The sequence below is a fragment of the Ranitomeya imitator genome, chromosome 5 (assembly GCF_032444005.1).
Source record: "Ranitomeya imitator isolate aRanImi1 chromosome 5, aRanImi1.pri, whole genome shotgun sequence".
In the NCBI taxonomy this organism is placed as follows: domain Eukaryota; kingdom Metazoa; phylum Chordata; class Amphibia; order Anura; family Dendrobatidae; genus Ranitomeya; species Ranitomeya imitator.
The window spans coordinates 155,873,777-155,894,137 of NC_091286.1; the positions used below are offsets into that span (position 1 = coordinate 155,873,777).

General features: G+C 41.4%; 1 protein-coding gene across 1 annotated transcript in view; it reads left to right on the forward strand.

Annotated features, from left to right (window-relative positions):
- The window catches only part of KIF26B (kinesin family member 26B), a 616,088-nt gene extending 601,113 nt beyond the window's left edge, over positions 1–14,975 (forward strand). The window contains exons 14-15 of the mRNA XM_069769230.1: positions 8,502–8,652; positions 14,029–14,975. Of these exons, the coding sequence (XP_069625331.1) occupies positions 8,502–8,652; positions 14,029–14,177 (300 nt within the window). The 3' untranslated portion in view covers positions 14,178–14,975. The remainder of the gene's footprint in view (positions 1–8,501; positions 8,653–14,028) is intronic.
- The last annotated feature ends 5,386 nt before the right edge of the window (positions 14,976–20,361 follow it).

Genomic DNA, 20,361 nt, shown 5'->3' on the forward strand with positions numbered 1-20,361 from the left:
CCCCCAGTGTCTCCAATCATGCCCCATGTCTTTCATCCTGTCCTGCGTCTCCATTCTGCCCCCTATGTCTCCAATCATGCCCCCATGTCTGCAATCCTGCCACTTGTCTCCAATCATGCCCCCTGCGTCTCCATTCTGCCCCATCTGTCTCCAGTCATGCCCCCATGTCTTTCATCCTGCCCCGTGTCTCCAATCATGCCCCGTATATCCATTCTGCCCGTGTCTCGCATTCTGCCCCAATGTCCAGCATTCTGCCCCTTTGTCCAGCATTCTGCCCCTTTGTCCAGCATTCTGCCCCTGTGTCTCACAGTCTGCCCCTGTGTCCAGCATTCTGACCCTGTGTCCAGCTTTCTGCCCCTGTGTCCAGCATTATGCCCGTGTCCAGCTTTCTGCCCCTGTGTCCAGCTTTCTGCCCCTGTGTCCAGCTTTCTGCCCCTTTGTCCAGCATTATGCCCCTGTGTCCAGCATTATGCCCGTGTCCAGCTTTCTGCCCATGTGTGCAGCTTTCTGCCCATGTGTCCAGCTTTCTGCCCCTGTGTCCAGCTTTATGCCCCTGTGTCCAGCATTCTGCCCCTGTGTCCAGCTTTTTGCCCCTGTGTCCAGCGTTCTGCCCCTGTGTCCAGCATTCTGCCCCTGTGTCCTGCATTCTGCCGCTGTGTCCAGCTTTCTGCCCGTGTCCAGCATTCTGCCCCTGTGTCCAGCCTACTGCCCCTGTGTCCAGCGTTCTGCCTCTGTCTGTGTCCAGCATTCTGCCCTGGGCCCCCCGGATCGCCGCTCTCAATAAAAAAAAACAAGTTCTTCTCACCTTGACCGCGCTCCTGCGGCGGGCGAAGCTCTGGCTCTCTCCACACAGTGAAGCGTGCACTCGCCGGCGACTGACAATGACGTCAGACGCCGGCGAGTTGCACTCTGCGGCAGACGTCAGCTGCTAGCCTCAGATTGGCTGGCGGCTGTTAAGTATTGACGTGCGGGCGCGGGCCCACACGTCAATAGCGTTAAACAGCTGCAGCGCCGCCGATAAGGGCCCGGTTTAGCCTGCGGCTACCGGTAGGGGCCCGGTGAGCAGATGAGACGGGGCCCGATGCGGGCCCCCTCTGCCCACCAGGCCCCATATGCCAGTTATGGCTGTAATGCCCTGATGGCGGCCCTGGTGGCATGTGGTCCTGGTGCTCCAACACATGTTTCACCCTTGCTTTGACAAGGTGTTTCAGAAAAGAAGCAAGAAGATAGGTATATAAAGGTAAGTGTGTAGATTATTTAACCAATGGCAACTCACAAATTATGGTATGCTTATCTGCTAAGCCAATCAAAAGGCAGTCATTGCGGTGTCATCTCACACCAGCCAATCACCTGGTGTGTGTTATGTTAGTCCAACAAAACAGAGCAAAAAAATAGCTGAAATGTCGAGAATACACTCCTAATTAATTTGTGACTCCACCCCCTATTATCACGTGACTGCTTTATTCTAGGTCCTGCGCTCACTGCTTTGTCACAGGTCCTTGCACACTGCGTGCCTTGTTTCTTCACTCCCTGCGCTCCTTCCCGTGCCTCCTGACAGCACCCCCTAGGCTGCACCAGTGATACCGTTGGTGTCATTACATTATCACCAACCTTTTACATTTTTTCAGAGGGTTTTGTGTGTTTGGGTGTTATGGACCCGCTGTGTACTCTGTCGGATCAGGTATCTAACCTGACCGAAATGATGCAGAACCTTCCGGTAGAGCAAAGAGTGTTGGTTGCTTCTCACCAACAGGTATAGAGGGAGTTGGCAGATACAGTTAATGCTGTTCAGGGTGCCCCTTCTTCGTTTGGCAATGTGGGGGGTACTGTTTCTGATGTTTCCACATCCTCTCTTGAACCCTCTGTCAAACTTCCGGATACCTTTTCTGGGGATAAGAGAACATTTTGGGTGTTTAGAGAGAGCTGTAAATTACTTTTTTCCCTACGTCCTCTGTTGTGAATTCCGCTCTTGGGCTCCCTCCTGTGGTTGTAAGTGGCTCTTTTGTGAGTTCTGCTCTTGGGCTCCCTCTTGTGGTTTCTAGTGGTATGGCTGCTCCTTGGAGTTAGCTGTCTTCAGCTGCCTCCACTTATCTTCTCTTCTGCTCGGCTATTTAGGCCTGGCTCTTTCCTCAGCCAGTGCCACTTGCAAATGGTTCCTGGTTGGATTCACATCTCTTTGGAGTTCCCTGTTATCCTGACCAGTTCAGCAAAGCTAAGTTTTTGCTTGCTCTTTTCTGTCCATAGATTGTGGACTTATCCATTCTGTGCTTTCTATGTTTGTCCAGCTTATCAGTGTGAATTAATTCTGTCTTGCTGGAAGCTCTGGGAGGCAGATTTGCCCTCCACACCTTTAGTCAGGTGTGGAGATTGTTTGTAAACTCTGCGTGGATTTTTGTAGTGTTTTATACTGACCGCACAGTATTCCATCCTGTCCTATCTATTTAGCTAGACTGGCCTTCTGTGCTCATCCTGGTTTCATCCTGTGCATGTCTTTTCCCTCTCCACTCACAGTCCTTATTTGTGGGGGGCTAATCTATCCTTTGGGGATTTTCTCTGAGGCAAGATAGCTTTCCTGCTTCTTTCTTTAGGGGTAGTTAGCTCTTAGGCTGTGACGAGATGCCTAGGGAGAGTTAGGAGCATTCCACGGCTACTTCTAGTGTTGTGTTGAGCTTAGGGACTGCGGTCAGTACAGTTACCACTTCCTTCAGAGCTCGTTCCATGTTGCTCCTAGACCACCGTATCATAACAGTTCTCGCTCCTCAAGTGATGAGAGTCAAAGGGTGGGGATAGTTATTTCCCTGTTACTTGAGGGGCTGCAATTCTGGGCTTTCTCCCAATCCCCTACGTTCCGAGAGAATGTCTGTTAATCGGTTCTTCGAGGCCTTGTGTCTAATTTACGATGAACCTGATCAAGTGAGATTGGCAGAGGACACGATTATGAGTCTTACCCAGGGAAAGCTCTCTGCTGAGTGGTACTGTTCTGAGTACAGGCGATGAGCATCAGAAGTATCCTGGAATGACTCGGCACTCAGGGGGCTATTCCGAAGGGGCCTCTCCAAGCATTTAAAGGATGCCTTAGCCCTGCATCCACCGCCTGATTCTCTGGAGGAGGCCATGACCCAGGCTGTCTGAATGGACCGCAGGCTGAGAGAGAGGAGTCGTGCAACGTGAAGCTCCTCTGTTGCCAATGAAATCGGAGCCTTCGTCGTCGGTTGAACATGGAGGTGGATGCTGTCTCCATGAAGGAAAATGAGAGGAGACGTCGCAGAGAGAAAAACCTTCTGAAGCCCCAGAACATTGGATAAAGGACTGTCCCTCCTGCCCCCCAGATTCCAAGGTCTCTGGAAATGACTAGGTCTGGGTAACTGCCGAGGAAGTTACCCAGACCCACAGGTACTTTTTTCCTCTTCAAACTATTGTTAAAAGTGGAAGTTGGGGTGGACAATTGTTTTTTTCCTTCTTCTGCTTTTGTAGATTGCGGGTCTTCAGTAAACTTGATTGACTTGAGGTTGGTGGCCCATTGTGAGATAGGGACAGTCAGGTTGGACATACCCAGAGAGGAAGATCAGGGGCATGGAGACCCAATGTGGGTTAGTAATTTACTGAGGGAAGACTCAGGAATGGTCCCAATTGATGTGTGTAGACTGAAACAAGCGTCCCCCATATTACTGAACATATTTTCTCTTCTGTATTTCAAATGCATTTCATACGGTCCTCAATTGGGTTACTCTGTTATTATATGTATTTGATTTTTTTAATCTTATAAGTTTAATAAACATTACATTTCAAAAGACAATATGCACCTGCTTTGTTCTTTTTGGTGATACAATTCCATGTATAGGGAAGGAGGGAGGAGCTACAGCAAGAGCTCCACCCTTCTATCGAGAGGGGAAAGTCTGTCTTCACTGAATACAGATTTTACCTCAGAATTGAGAAATTTAATAATGACTGATCAATTTTGGCAGAGAGAATCAAATTTTTTCGATAAGATATATTACAAAATTGCATATTTTCATGTGTACTAATGATTTATGAAATAAAATTAAGATGACAGTTACACTTTAAATTAAAAAAAAGCCATCAAGTTTATGAACAAGTATCATGTATTTGACCTGAGATAGTCTTCTTTTTTAATATGCCATGCAGTATCTTGGTTATTAAATTCACCTCCCCTTGATTCATCTATATTTTGCCCCTGAAACGTTGCTCGTGTGAATCTGAAAACTGTTTGTGCTGTATTATTGGTTTTGCTGCTTCAAACCTTATCTGTGGCATGTTAACTTTACGGATGTCGGAGAACTTCTATAAAAAGATGAATACATGAGAGAGGACACAAGTCAAATGAAGAAAGAGCAGTGCAGGCTTTCTCTGGTCTTATAATGATATTCCTTAACTGATGTTATGTTACGGATTTAAATAAGCAAGTTTGCATTGGTGACTGACAAATATTAAATGAGGGCTTGAATTGAAGAATAAGGTGTCGTGTGAATTGGAGTGCTGGGATATTACATTTCCAAACAATTTAGTTGACATATAAAACCTTTTTCCTTCAACCAAATTCAATATTTGTGTCATTAGTTATAATATCATGTTTTTGTAGATTTTAATCACTTTCAAACAAAAATAAAGTCTACTATGTTCTAAGGGAGGAAATGTTTAGCTTGAGCCGCCAACCGCCCTCTACCCCTATCCCAGCAGCATATGCCAGTTATATAGGAAGAATTGAATATTTTGTAGTTATGTCCAATGACTCACAGGAGACATCTTGTTTTATTTGAGTATTTTGCTTTATCTTTTCTTCTTCATCCAAGCCCTGACTACCGTGAAGAATTTGTCCAGTCACAACTCATCTCTGCCCACAAACTCCCCATCTGAATCCTACCTGCAATATTTATCTCAGTGTCCCCCTGAGCAGTACCCGTACCTTTTCTATACCTCCCGAGGTACCAATGCTGATAGTAGTAGTAATAATTCTCTCAATGCGCGCACTAGAAAATAATGTTTTCTGTGTCCCCAGGAATTACTAGTACCGCTTGTGGGCCTGAAAGTAAAAGTAATAGTGGTTCCTCTTTGCCCTTCAAAGTAATAGTCATCCCACTATGCCTCACAAAGGCACATGTCACTGTACTCCCAAGTAATGAAGATCCCGTTTTGCCCCACGAAGTCTCCCCGTGTTCTGTAAAGTTTTCATGCCCTCAGTACCCTATTTTCACTTTAGCATAAGCACTTCCCCAACTCAGCTCAGGTAAATCCAGCTCTTTCCATGTATCACCAGATAAACAATAGCAGATCCAAATACGAACAACTAAGATTGGAGGTAAGCTAAAAAAAATTGAAAAACTCTGCTACAATTGCTAGTTCTGTTCATCTTGTCTCAAAATAATTGAATAAAAAGTGATACATTGTATGTATCCAAAAGTGGTACCAATAAATCTACACCTTACTCCAAAAAATCCAAGCCACCAGACAGGTCTGTATTCAGAAAAATGAAAGTTAGGGCTCATACAATATGACATATATTAATTGGGCGTCAGTTTGATTGAATCGACACTAGTGTTGAGCGATACCTTCCGATATTTGAAAGTATCGGTATCGGATGGGATCGGCCGATATCCAAAAAATATCGGATATCGCCAATACCGATACCCGATACCAATGCAAGTCAATGGGACACAAATATCGGAATGTATCCTGGTTGGTTCCCAGGGTCTGAAGGAGAGGAAACTCTCCTTCAGGCCCTGGGATCCATATTCATGTAAAAAATAACGAATAAAAATAAAAAATATGGATATACTCACCCATCCGACGAACCCTGGCTTTCACCGCTGCGAGCGTCTGCCTCCGTTCCTAAGAATGCAGAGAGTGAAGGACCTTCGATGACATCGCGGTCAGGTGACCGGTCACCTGACTGCTCACGTGACCGTGACGTCATCAAAGGTCCTTCACTCACTGCATTCTTAGGGACGGAGGCAGACGCTCGCAGCGGTGACAGCCAGGGTTCGTCCAAGGGGTGAGTATATCCATATTTGTTATTTTTATTCTTTATTTTTTACATGAATATGGATCTCAGGGCCTAAAGGAGAGTTTCCTCTCCTCCAGACCCTGGGAACCATACGCACCGCACACGCCGAAGATGACTGGGAACTTATAGGAACTTCTGATTCCGATTTCCGATATCACAAAAATATCGGAACTCGGTATCGGAATTCCGATACAGCAAATATCGGCCGATACCCGATATTTGCAGTATCGGAATGCTCAACACTAATCGACACACAAAATACTGTTAACGTGTCAACCATACTGCACAGTGAACGCCATAAAATAATAGAATTAAAAATTATTTAAGATTTATTATTTTCTGTTCATGCCTACTACCAAAAAATAAATAGAGTGTTAAAAAGTCTATTTAAAATGGCACCAGTGAAAACTACAAACCGTCATGCAACTTCATCTGCTGAAAAACAAATATGTTATGGGTATCAGAATTTAGTGAGCAAAAAAAAAAAATATTTTTGTCATTTTAAGTACCGTAATTCTTTTTGCTCAAAAGTGGTAAAACATAAATTAATTTTTATGAATTTAGTATTGAACTAACCGACCCGTATAATAGATATCATGACAAATATACCGAACAGTAAACTGTTTTTAAGAGAAATAAAACTAATTCAGAATTATATTTTCGTGTTAATTTTGTTTCCAAATAGTGTAATAAAAGTGATTTAAAAAATTGCACCACATTATAGTACCGAAAACAAATAATAAAATATGAATAAAATTATAGAAATTTGGTTTCGTCATGACCATACTGACCCAAAGAAAAAAGTCAACAGTTTATTTGTCCTACACAGTAATTAGTGTAAAATTTAAAGTGCAAAAACACAGTAGTAGGATTGTTGTTTTGTTTTTCATTCCCATAAAGAGTCAATAAAAGTTTAATAATTTATATGAACTCCAAAATGGTGCCACTCTGAAATACATCTCATCCTGAAAAAAACACAACCATTTGTTTGACTAGGTCACCAAAGGAATTATAAAGTCATGGCTCCTGAAACGCAGCAATAGAAAGGTGCTAAAAAAAAAGTAATAATAATAATAATAATAATTTTTATTTATATAGCGCCAACATATTCCGCAGCGCTTTACAAATTATAGAGGGGACTTGTACAGACAATAGACATTACAGCATAACAGAAATACAGTTCAAAACAGATACCAGGAGGAATGAGGGCCCTGCTCGCAAGCTTACAAACTATGGGGAAAAGGGGAGACACGAGAGGTGGATGATAACAATTGCTTTAGTTATTCGGACCAGCTATAGTGTAAGGCTCAGGTGTTCATGTAAAGCTGCATGAACCAGTTAACTGCCTAAGTATGTAGCAGTACAGACACAGAGGGCTAATACTGCATAAAGTGTATGAGAACATGATGCGAGGAACCTTTTTTTTTTTTATTATAAATAGGCCACACAGGGATCGTTAGGTTAATGCATTGAGGCGGTAGGCCAGTCTGAACAAATGAGTTTTTAGGGCACGCTTAAAACTGGGGGAATTGGGGATTAATCATATTAACCTAGGTAGTGCATTCCAAAGAATCGGCGCAGCACGTGTAAAGTCTTGGAGACGGGAGTGGGAGGTTCTGATTATTGAGGATGCTAACCTGAGGTCATTAGCGGAGCGGAGGGCACGGGTAGGGTGGTAGACTGATACCAGGGAGGAGATGTAGGGTGGTGCTGAGCCATGGAGTGCTTTGTGGATGAGGGTAGTAGTTTTGTACTGGATTCTGGAGTGGATGGGTAACCAGTGTAATGACTGGCACAGGGTAGAGGCATCGGTGTAACGGTTGGTGAGGAATATGATCCTGGCTGCAGCATTCAGGACAGATTGGAGCGGGGAGAGTTTTGCAAGAGGGAGGCCGATTAGTAGAGAGTTACAATAGTCCAGACGAGAATGAATAAGTGAAACAGTCAGAGTTTTTGCAGAGTCGAAAGTAAGAAAAGGGCGAATTCTAGAAATGTTTTTGAGATGCAGATAAGAAGAGCGAGCCAGTGATCGGATGTAGGGGGTGAATGAAAGGTCAGAATCAAGGATGACCCCAAGGCAGCGGGCATGTTGCTTTGGAGTAATGGTGGAACCGCACACGGAGATGGGTACAGTATTAATGCCAAAACTGGCTGTGACGCTAAGGGGTTAAAAAAGTGTAAGAATGGAAAAAAGAAGAGAGCACAATATATTGTAAGTACAATAAAATTTTACTGGTGTAAAATATTAGTGAGTATGCTACAGAAGGTAACTGACCAAAGGAACGAAAAATTTGCCTAAAGTTTAAAAGTCTGTATCAGGTAATGTTAGCAATGCAACAAGAAATATAGTATATACTAGTGAAAATAATAATAAACTATATATATACTATGTATACTAACATATATATTGTATGTGCAATTATTTAGAATCAACATTAAGTAACTAAATTAAATTTTATACCTTTTTTATTTTTTGCAGTCTGTTTCACTGTTTAGTTCAAAGCTGAAAATTCTTGAACATCGCCAGCAAAGAATTGCGGAGGTCAAAGCTAAGTATGAATGGCTTATGAAGGAATTAGAAATCACCAAGCAATACTTGATGCTGGATCCAAATAAATGGCTAAGTGAATGTAAGTATATCTAAAGCACTGTGTATAAATGGGGGCCACTTTATTAGCCACATGAGCCCACTGACCACATTATTTCCTGTTAGCTAGCGGATTAAGTTGTAGTGATGTTAGGATGTGACGGATGTTTTAATTGCACACATTAGACCTGAGACCTGCTGTACTTTCATGGCCTGTATATGTTTTTTAATCATGAGCCTCCTTTCAGATCTTTCAATGGTTGTGACAAAAATTTCATCTTTGCCAATACCGGTTCCCTAAAATGACATCATGAGTAAAACAGTTGTGTAGTAGAACACTTCTGAGATTCTCTGCATTTGTGTAGAATAATTTGTAGAATTTTGGGTATTCCAATGGAAACAGAGGCCCAATTAATTTCAAGAAAGCTACGACAAATCAGTCACTGTGTACATTAATTTTCATCAAGTTGGAGTATTGCATGCAGCATTGTACATCTGATGGATGGGTGTATGGATGGATACTGGAGTGCAGACTCTTTAGATAGATGGTTACTTATGGTTTTAGAAAATAACTACATCTAGCTACAGTACTATGCAAACGTTTTAGGCAGGTGTGGAAGTTCGCATGATGAGTTGTATTTATTTTTTAGTTTTTGAAGTGGATTCTTTTTGCTGCTAAAACAACACAGTGTCTTCCAGTCCCAGCAAAGTGGATGGGATTTATAGAAATCTCATGTACAATGTACTTTTTTAATACTGCTTAAACCGACCAGAGGTGTGTTTTTGACATCCGCAACATATGCTGATTTTTGTGCTGTTTTCCCCATAGAATTACACTAGGAGCAGAACATTGGCAGGTAAAAATGCATATGCATTTTTCCATTACCGAAACGTACTACATATGACTCTGTCAATAAAGGTTTTTTTTTATTCAAATATCAATAATATGCAAAACATCTTTATTTAACACATAAAAAAACAAAAATATACAAAAACTGCAGCATCAAAAACGCAATAAAAATATGTGTAAACTAAATGCACTAAAAAACTAATGAAAAAAGCAAGTAACTTAATTAACATAGTAGGTGCAGAAACGCTGCTTGAAAACTAATCATGAGAATGTAGTATTAAAAAAATAGATGTGTTAATAGGTTAGTTCAATCAATGAAATGCAAAGTGAATTAATCAAAAGAGAAATCTTCCGTATATACTCGAGTATTAGCCGACCTGAGTATAAGCCGACCCCCCTAATTTTGCCACAAAAAACTGTGAAAACTTAATGACTCGAGTATAAGCCTTGGGTGGAAAATGCAGCAGCTACCGGTAAATGTCAAAAGTAAAGATAGATACCAATAAAAGTAAAATTATTTGAGACATCAGTAGGTTAAGTGTTTTTGAATATCCATATTGAATCAGGAGCCTCATATAATGCTCCATAGAGTTCATAATGGGCCCCATAAGATGCTCCATATTAAAATATGACCAATATAATGCTGCACAAATGTTGATTATGACCCCATAAGATGCTCCATAGAGACATTTGCCCCATATAATGCTGCACAAATGCTGATTATGTCCCCATAAGATGCTCCATACAGACATTTGCCCCATATAATGCTGCACAAATGCTGATTATGGCCCCATGAGATGCTCCATAGACACATTTGCCCCATATAATGCTGCACAAATGCTGATTGTGGTCCCATAAGATGCTCCATAGAGATATTTGCCCCATATAACGCTGCACAAATGCTGATTATGGCCCAATGAGATGCTCCATAAACACATTTACCCCATATAATGCTGCACAAATGCTGATTATGGCCCCATAAGATTCTCCATAGAGATATTTGCCCCATGTAACGCTGCACATGGCCCCATAAGATGCTCCATAGAGATATTTGCCCCATATAATGCTGCACATGGCCCCATAAGATGCTCCATATAAATATTTGCCCCCATATAACGCTGCACATGGCCCCATAAGATGCTCCATAGAGATATTTGCCCCATATGCTGTTGCTGCGATAAAAAAAAATGACGTACTCACTCTCGTCGCTCAGGCCCCCTGCACTTGCTATAGTCACCTTTCCCATTCCACCGTCGGCGCCGCTGTGTCTTCCGCATCCTCTGCACTGACTGTTTAGGCAAAGGGCGGCGCGCACACTAATCATGTCATCGCGCCCTCTGACCTCAGCATCACCGCAGAGGACTCGGAAGACAGAGCGGCGCTGACGGTGGAACGTGGGACAGGTGAATATGCCCCCATTATACTTACCTGATCCTGGCGTGGTCCCTGCAGGTCCCTGGTTCTCTGGGCGCTGACAGCTTCTTCTTGTATTGAGCGATCACATAGTACCGCTCATTACAGTAATGAATATGCGGCTTCACCCCTATGGGAGTGGAGTCGGGTCCATATTCATTACTGTAATTAGCGGTACCATGTGACCGCTCAATACAGGAAGACGCTGTCAACGCCCAGAGAACCAGGGACATCCAGGGACCGCGCCAGGAGCAGGTGAGCATTATTAGACAGCTGCCGCTCCCCCTTCCCTGCCGATCCCTGGGAATGACTCGAGTATAAGCCGAGAGGGGCAATTTCAGCCAAAAAAAGGGCTGAAATTCTCGGCTTATACTCGAGTATATACGGTAAATCAAATAAATATTTGTAATGACCATCATTTACCTTGAAAACAGCATCTTGCACAAAGTCAATGATTACTAAACAATTGATAATGATCATCATTTTCATGTGTAGATTTCAGCAAGTCATTAACTGAAGCAGAAATAGCCATGTAGTAGACTTAGTCAAACTCTGCTACAAAAATGAGGTAGTAGAAGATAATTTAATGTCAGAGATGATACACCATGGTAAGACTGAAAACAGCAACAAGACCCTCGTTAGATATACTGCATCAGTCAAAGTCTCAGGCAAAGATTTCAAAACAGACTGGGGTTTTAAGATGTGCTGTTCAAGCTCTTTTCAAGAAACACCAGGAAATGGACAACGTTGAGAAGCAATTGTTGGCCAATGAAACTTGGTGCAGAAGATGAAAGACAAATCATGCATATTTCCCTTCAAAACAGGACGATGTCCAGTAGTAATCAGCTCTGAACTGGTATCAACCAGTGGAACCCAGATACTCCCATCTACTGTTTGGAGATGACTGGCCAGGAGTGGTCATCATGGGAGAATTGTGCCCAAAAAGCTATACCTTCAACAAGGAAACTATAGGAGAGAAGAAGAGCACATAGGGTCTTATCCGACAATTTCAGAATCTGTTAATCAGAAAACTGCTCACCTTGTGCCCCTTTGATAGGGCATATAAACGTCAGCTGCCGCAGACCCAAGGGTCAAAGATTGACCATATCTGGAACCATACAAAGTATTTTTGTGGATATTGTCCGCGCTGCTGAACAAATGGAAATCCGGACGTATTGATTAAAAAGGAATGGTCACCATTTCTACATCCTTTGTATGATACCTTCAGCAAGGAAACTGTTGTGACACCTAAGGTGTCACTGGCGCTGCCTAGGGGACGCTATCAAGGGGCACGAATAAATGTACTGAGTGCAGAAACAAGTAATGCCGAACTCAAGGACCTTACTCTAATGCAGTGAGCACAGGACCTAGCACAAAGCAGTCACATGACCAGGGGGCAGAGCCACAGCTTTTGAGTGTAGGGAATGACACTGAACACACAGTGAGAAGGGGCACAGACAGAAAACGTAGTCAAATAGAGCCAAGGGTCAAAGCCAGGAGGGAGTGAAGTACCTTAGGGATAAGACAAAAGGTACCTTCACACATAACGATATCGTTAAGGATATCGTTGCAACGTCACGCTTTTTGTGACGTAGCAACGATCCCGCTAACGATGTCTTTATGTGTGACAGCGACCAACGATCAGGCCCCTGCTGGGAGATCGTTGGTCGCTGGGGAATGATCAGGACCTTTTTTTGGTACTGTTTTTTTTTTTTTTACTTTTACAATGGTAATCAGGGTAAATATCGGGTTACTAAGCGCGGCCCTGCACTTAGTAACCCGATGTTTGCCCTGGTGACCCGGGTGCTGCAGGGGGATTTCGGCATCGTTGAAGACAGTTTCAACGATGCCGAAGTCTTTCCCCTGATCGTTGGTTGCTGGAGAGAGCTGTCTGTGTGACAGCTCCCCAGCAACCACACAACGACTTACCAACGATCACGGCCAGGTCGTATCGCTGGTCGTGATCGTTGGTAAATCGTTTAGTGTAACGGTACCCAAAGAGTAAATAGGGACAAGCCAAGGGGTCTGATAACCAGGAGAGACAGAAGTCAGAGAACAAAACCGAGTCATACACAGCAAGGCACACTAGCACAGAGGCACAATGTTTACGGACGAGAACCTGAGTCAGCAACCACAAGCCAAGTATACGAAAGTATCACTGTCACCAAACCCAGGAACTACCAACATTAAATAGCCACCCCAGAACCAAAGAGAGGCGGACTAAAATTAACTCTGATCTGACCACGATGGAAACGGTACCATCCTGTCCAGAGTCATGACAGAAAAAAGGCCAAGCACTGAACTATGCACAAGAACTTAGGAACTGGGGTGCAGTGAAAAGGCAGGAGTTGTTCTGGACTCATGAGCTAGCATTTCATATATTTGGCTATAACTGAAAGTACTTTGTTTGCCCAAGTGTCAGCAGGCATCAGTGAAGCATGGAGGATGCTCTTTGCAAGTTTGATGTTGCATTTCTACACATTGAGTTGGAGATTTGGTTAAAATGAATGGTGTCTTCAATGCTTAGAAATACTGGCAGATACTAATCCATCATGCAATACCATCAGGGAGGCATCTGATTGGCCAGATTTATTTTACACTAGGACGGCCGCATACATGCAGCCAATGTCATAAAAAATAAATGAAAGTGGAGATATGATCCCCATAGAGCCCCGATCTCAACATCATCAAGCTTGTCTGGGATTACCAGAAGAGACAGAAGGATTTGCACAAGACTACATCCACAGAAGATCTGTGGTTAGTTGTTGAAGATGTTTGGAATTGCCTCACTGCAGAGTCCCTTCAAAACTATACAAGTGTACCTAGAAGAATTGATTTTGTTTTGTGGGCAAAGGGTTCCTCACAAAAAAATACTTATTTGATTTAGATTTCTCTTTTAATTACTTTTTTATTTACTTTGCATTTTCTTGTCAAAAATAATCACTTATCACTATCTTTTTTAAAGCATTATTTCTTTACCCAAAACTTTAGCTTAGTACTTTATATGTCCATTAATAATCCTTGTGTGTGTAGGTATATTCTTGGTAAAGCAGGGAATTTGCTTTGTTGCCTTTTACCTTGAGTTCGTGGTATTAAATATGAAATAGAGGTTTTCACAGATATAGTTATTAATTGCTTTAATCCACTGTGTTTCAGTTGACTTGGAACAAACCTATGAGGTGGACTCCCTGGAATATTTGGAAGCACTGGAATGTGTGACTGAACGTCTAGAAAACCGGGTCAACTTCTGCAAGGCTCACCTTATGATGATTACCTGCTTTGATATTACATCAAGACGTCGGTAAACATGGAGGGTTAAGATGATGCTGGTGACTATGAAAAAAACTTACAGCCCCCAGTAGTTAATTTCTCCCTCTGATCAACATCCAAAAACCTTGGAATGATGACGAGCAGTGGACAATGTATTGTCAGAATGAGACAGAGAATGTGAAAAGATGGGCAGAGAAGATGTCAACTGAATAAACACATTTGCAAATTATGTTTTAAAATATAAAAAAGACAAAGGTCAGCAGCAAACTGAAGAAAGCACTTTGAAAAACTTTAATGGTTAATTTTTGTATATAGAGACTGGTAGAATTAAACTTTTTCCTCATTTATGAGGATTGGGGGTCAAAGAAAGAGTGACTAAAACGCTTCAAAAGTACTCTACGACAGAGGAGAATCTGCCGTGAGACAGAATAAGTGCCTTTAAACCTTTTATTATCCAAACTTTATGTTAATATTTTCTTGTGTACAGATGGTGCTAGTCATGAAAAAGAAAAAAAAAATCTGGAAAAAAAACAACATTTTTTTAATGTATTTGCAGCTTGTTTTCCCATTGTGAATTATCTTAACTCTGACTTGCTGTTTTAAGTACTTGTGTTTGTTGCAATGTTTTATGATCAGTACAGCTTATGACTATGTGTGATCTGTCTGGTATCAATGTGTGGACTCTGAGGACTCACATGGTCAGTACCTGGTAAAAGGTTTTCTGTTGTAACAGTTACTGAAGATAAACAGCTTGTGTATGCATGTTTAGGTATACAGTATTAAATGTACAATGGGCACAGCTCCATACAGTATTAAAAGAAACATTTCCCAGTCTCATTTGTCATGACTTATCCTGTAGATCAGTGCCTGGAAAACTAAAGTTCAAAAATAATGGCGTCCACTTTAAATTATTCGATTTAATTTGGTTGTGTAACATTTGTCACCCCACACCCCACCACGCCCCAAAAAATGGCAATAAATTGCATGGAGTCAACAAAAACTACATTTTTTTCCCACAAAAATAAGCCCTTAGTCAATAAAAATAAATAAGTTATAAAGTTGGGAATGTGACAATACATTTTTTCTCCCTTAAAACATGTTTTTATTGTGCAAAATTGCTTAAAAAATGAAAAAACATACATAATTATTTTTTTCACATCCATACTGAACCGAAAAAAAATACGGTATATATACAGTATATTGTATAATGGCAAAAAGCAATGAAAAATAAATACAAAGAACAGTGTCAAAATTGCTCTTTTTTATGTAATCCTGCTCCTCAATAAAGGCAAAAACTAGTCATTTCAATGTACTACATGCACCCAAAAATATGCGATTTAATAATACAAAATGTCCCACAATAAATAAGCCCTGATCTGGTAATATAGATGGCGAAACTGCTGACACAGGTGAAACATCATCTGTTTTACACATAGGCACAAAGTTTGCGATTACTGGTGGCGCATCAGCCTCTGTCCCTTTATTCCACTTTGCCTTCACATGGTTCTACTAACCATGGCTACCTCCTTCAAACCTTTGGCTGCGTACCACTAAAGCTGAGCATGGCTATCAGTTTTGCATCCAGAATGTTTCCAGATAAATAGACTTGCCTGCTGTTTTTCCAGATCCAACTGGTATGTTGCTATTCGGTTAATGGCTTGCTACCTATGTCTCTGGTTCTACTTCCTCTCACACGCGCACGCACACACACACACACACACACACATGCAGTGGGTAAATTCAAAAAGTTCATTTTTTTCTCATTAATGTACACTCTGCACCCCATCTTGAATGGAAAATAAATGTAGTCATTTTTGCAAATTTATTAAAAAAGAAAAACTGAAATATCACATGGTCATAAGTATTCAGACTGTTTGCTCAGTATTGAGTAGAAGCACCCCTTTTTGAGCTAGTACAGCCATGAGTCTTCTTGGGAATGATGCAAAGTTTTTCACACCTGGATTTGGGGATCCTCTGCAATTCTTCCTTGCAGATCCTCTCCAGTTCCGTCAGGCTGAATGGTGAACGTTGGTGGACAGCCATTTTCTCATCTCTCCAGAGATGCTCAATTGGGTTTAGGTCAGGGCTCTGGCTGGGCCAGTCAAGAATGGTTACAGAGTTGTTCTGAAGCCACACTTTGTTACTTTAGCTGTGTGCTTAGGGTCATTGTCTTTTTGGAAGGTGAACTTTTGGCCAAGTGACTGTGCTTCTTGCACTCTGGAAGAGGTTTTCATCCAGGGTATCTCTGTACTCGGCCGCATTCATGTTTCCTTCAGTGACAACCATTCGTCCTGTCCCTGCAGCTGAAAAACACCCCAATAGCATGATGCTGCCACCACCATACTTCACTGCTGGGATTGTATTGGGCAGGTGATGAGCAGTGCCTGGTTTTCTCCACACATACTGCTTAGAATTATCACTAAAAAGGTCTATCTTCCTCTCATCAGACCAAGTACTTTATGTGTTTTTTAGCAAACTCTATGCGGGCTTTCATATGTCTTGCACTGAGGAGAAGCTTCTGCCTGGCCACTCTGCCATAAAGGTCCGACTGGTGGAGGGCTGCAGTGATAGTTCACTTTACATGTCTGGAGTTCAGTCACAGTGATCTTTGGGTTCTCCTTTACCTCTCTCACCAAGGCACTTCTCACACAATTGCTCAGTTTGGCTGGACGGCCAGGTCTAGGAAGACTTCTGGTGGTCCCAAACTTCTTCCATTTAAGGATTATGGAGGCCACTGTGCTCTTAGGAACCTTGAGTACTGCAGAAATTCTGTTGTAACCTTGGCCAGATCTGTGCCTTGCCACAATTCTGTCTCTGAGCTCCATGGCCAGTTCCTTTGACTTCATAAGTCTCATTTGGTCCGACATGCACTGACATGCACTGACATGCACTGTGAGCTCTTATATAGACAGGTGTGTGCTTTTCCAAATCAAGTCCTATCAGTTTAATTAAACACAGCTAGACTCCAATGAAGGAGTAGAACCATCTCAAGGAGGATCACAAGGAAATAGACAGCATGTGACTTAAATATGAGTGTCTGACCAAAGGGTCCGAATACTTATGACCATGTGATATTTCAGTTTTTCTTTTATTAAATTTGCAAAAATTACCACATTTCTGGGTTTTTTCAGTCAAGATGGGGTGCAGATTGTACATTAATATAAAAAAAGAACTTTACTTGAATTTAACAAATGGCTGCAATGAAACAAAGAGTGAAAAATTTAAATGGGTATGAATACTTTTCGTACCCACTGTACTGTGGCTATTCAGTTGCAATACTTGTGACTGGCTTCCTTCTCTTTCTCCAATGTCTAAATACTGAATCTCCCCCAGCTATAGGACTTGGCAAAGTGTTAACCATTCTGTACCATGCATCTACACTGTTACTTTCACGCTCCACAACATATTTTCCTAGAAAGCAGAAATAATACATTGACAGTTGTATCAACAATGCAAGAATGCATTGAATTCAGTATATCACAGCAATACCAACACTTTCAGAGGTTGTGTCTTCTTCTACCATGCCCTCATACACTGATTCAGAAGTAAATGTTGAAAAGGATTTCTCTATTCTTAGTATCCTCAACTATAAGAAAGCAATATTTAATCCCTTAGTGACAGAGCCAATTTTGTACTTAATGACCAGGCCAATTTTTACAATTCTGACCACTGTCAATTTATCTGGTTATAACTCAGGAACGCTTTAACGGATCCCTCTGATTCTGAGATTGTTTTTTCATGATATATTGTACTTAAAGGGAATCTGTGACCTCAAATTGGCTACTTTGAAGAACCTAGAATATAAAACATATTTTCAGTTGTTTCACACCTTTTTGTTAAGTATATAATTCCACATGTGTTAATTCATACTGTAGTTTTGATGCCTTCAGTGTGAATTTACAATTTTCATAATCATGAAAGTACAGAAAAATCCTTAAATGAGAAGGTGTGTCCAAACTTTTGCTCTGTACTGTACTTCCAAGATATAGTGCACGGGCGCATGTGCAGTAATGCTTTTTGGCTTTGTCCACACTGTGGCAAAGCATACTGCGCGTGCGCGAGCGAAGATTGCATTGCGCACGCACGAACTATGGAGGACAAGTACTCTAATTCTCGAACATATTGCGGACAATAGGGACGGAAGGGGTGGAGAAATGAAGACAAAACGCCACCCATTGGACCGGAAAAAAGGCATTTACATATCCCGCCAATTTGAGGTGACAGATTCCCTTTAAAGATTGTGGTAAAATTTCTTCAATATGACTTGCGTTTATTTGTGTAAAAAATGGAAAGTTGCCCCAAATTTTGCTATTTTCAAACTTTTAATTTTTAAGTCCTTAAATCAGAGAGATATGTAACACAAAATACTTATTAAATAAAGTTTCCCACATGTCTACTTTACATCAGCACAATTTTTGAAACAAATTTTTTTGTTTAGTTAGGAAGTTATAGGGTTAAAAGTTGACCAGTGATTTCTCATTTTTACAACAAAATTTACAAAACCATTTTTGTAGGGACCACATCACATTTTAAGTGAGTTTGGGGGGGTCAATATAACAGAAAATACCCAAAAGTTACACCATTCTAAAAACTGCACCCTCCAATGTGCACAAAACCACATTCAAGAACTTTGCTAACCCTTCAGGTGCTTCACGAGAACTAAAGCAATTTGGAAGGAAAAAATGAACATTTTACTTTTTTTTTACAAAAAAAATTCATTTGGAATCAAACTTTTTTATTTTCACAAGGGTATCAGGAGAAAATGGACCACAAAATCTGCTGTGCAATTTCTCCTGAGTACGCTGATAACCCGTATAATTGTCTGGAATCAATGGCGGGCGCCATATCGCATTTGGAGACCCCCTGATGTACCTAAACAGTGGAAACCACCCAATTCTAACTCCCACCTTAACATAGCTCTAACCCCAACATACCCCTAATCCCAATCCTAACCATAACCCCAACACAACCCTAACGCCAACGCCACCATAACCCCAACACCACCCTAACTCCAACAGCACCCTAACTCCAACACTGCAACCGTAACTCCAACACAACCCTAACCCCAGTACAACCATAACCCCAACACAACCCTAACCCCAATACAGCCCTAGCTCTAACCCTAGCCCTAACCCCAACCCTAGATCTAACCTAAGCCTAACCCTAACTGCAAAGAATGGAAAAAATATATATATTTTACTATTTTTACCTAACTAAGGGGGTGACAAAGGGGGAGTTGATTTACTATTTTTTTTATTTTGATCACTGGGGTCTAGTATGCTAGATCATATCAGAGGAGAGAGAAATTAATGGGAAATCGGACTTTTTTTAGTGATCGCCGTTATTTGGTGAATAATTGCGAGCACAATACTGGGGATGGTAAAAACTGACTTGAATCATGTTTTCTGGGTCTCAGAGATTTTCCGACGCTGGCGGCGCTATACACTTATTTCTCAGTGCCATTAAAAAGCGGCGCTGAGGAATAACTACACTTAACTGCTGCCTTTAAAAGGTATATCGGCGGTCGTTAAGGGGTTAAAAAGGTTCTAGTCAAAATTTGACAGTTTTTTCTGTTATTTAATTTCGATTACGCCACTAATCATACCATTTAAAAAAAAAAAAAAATCCGCCATATGGTTCCAGAGTAAAGCAGAGCAACCTAAAGACACACTCCCAGAGAACCCTGTGAGCCATGTCCCCTTGTAAAGACCCCCAAAAATAGTAATTTCAGACCATTTTAATTAAGTGCTATCAGCCACTTGAAGCTGCATCTATAATATTATAAGCTGTAGGTTATTCTATAAAGTAAAATGCATATGAATCTCTATCAATATCCGAAATCCCTTACACTTATATCAATATGCAAAATAGAGGAGTCTCTAGTATGTAGCGTAAAGAACCACTGTTGGTATCATAAAATACATATTGAATCCAATCTGTAGGTACACAAACTATGAGTAGGTATGGAAAATGTATACAATGCATAAACAGAAAACTCGCCAACAACCATATAATTAGTACACTTTATTTTCTTGGATTGTATATTACTAATTGCAGTGCCAACCCATATGGTGGGACATAGTGCTTAAGAGGTGGTATTACCAGGAAAATGTGTTGCTGAATATGGTTGCGATGGAGATTGCAGATCACCGGCATGAGACAGTCCACGATGCGCGTTTTGCGTCGCTCTGCTTCTTTTGCGTTTCCTTTATGGACATT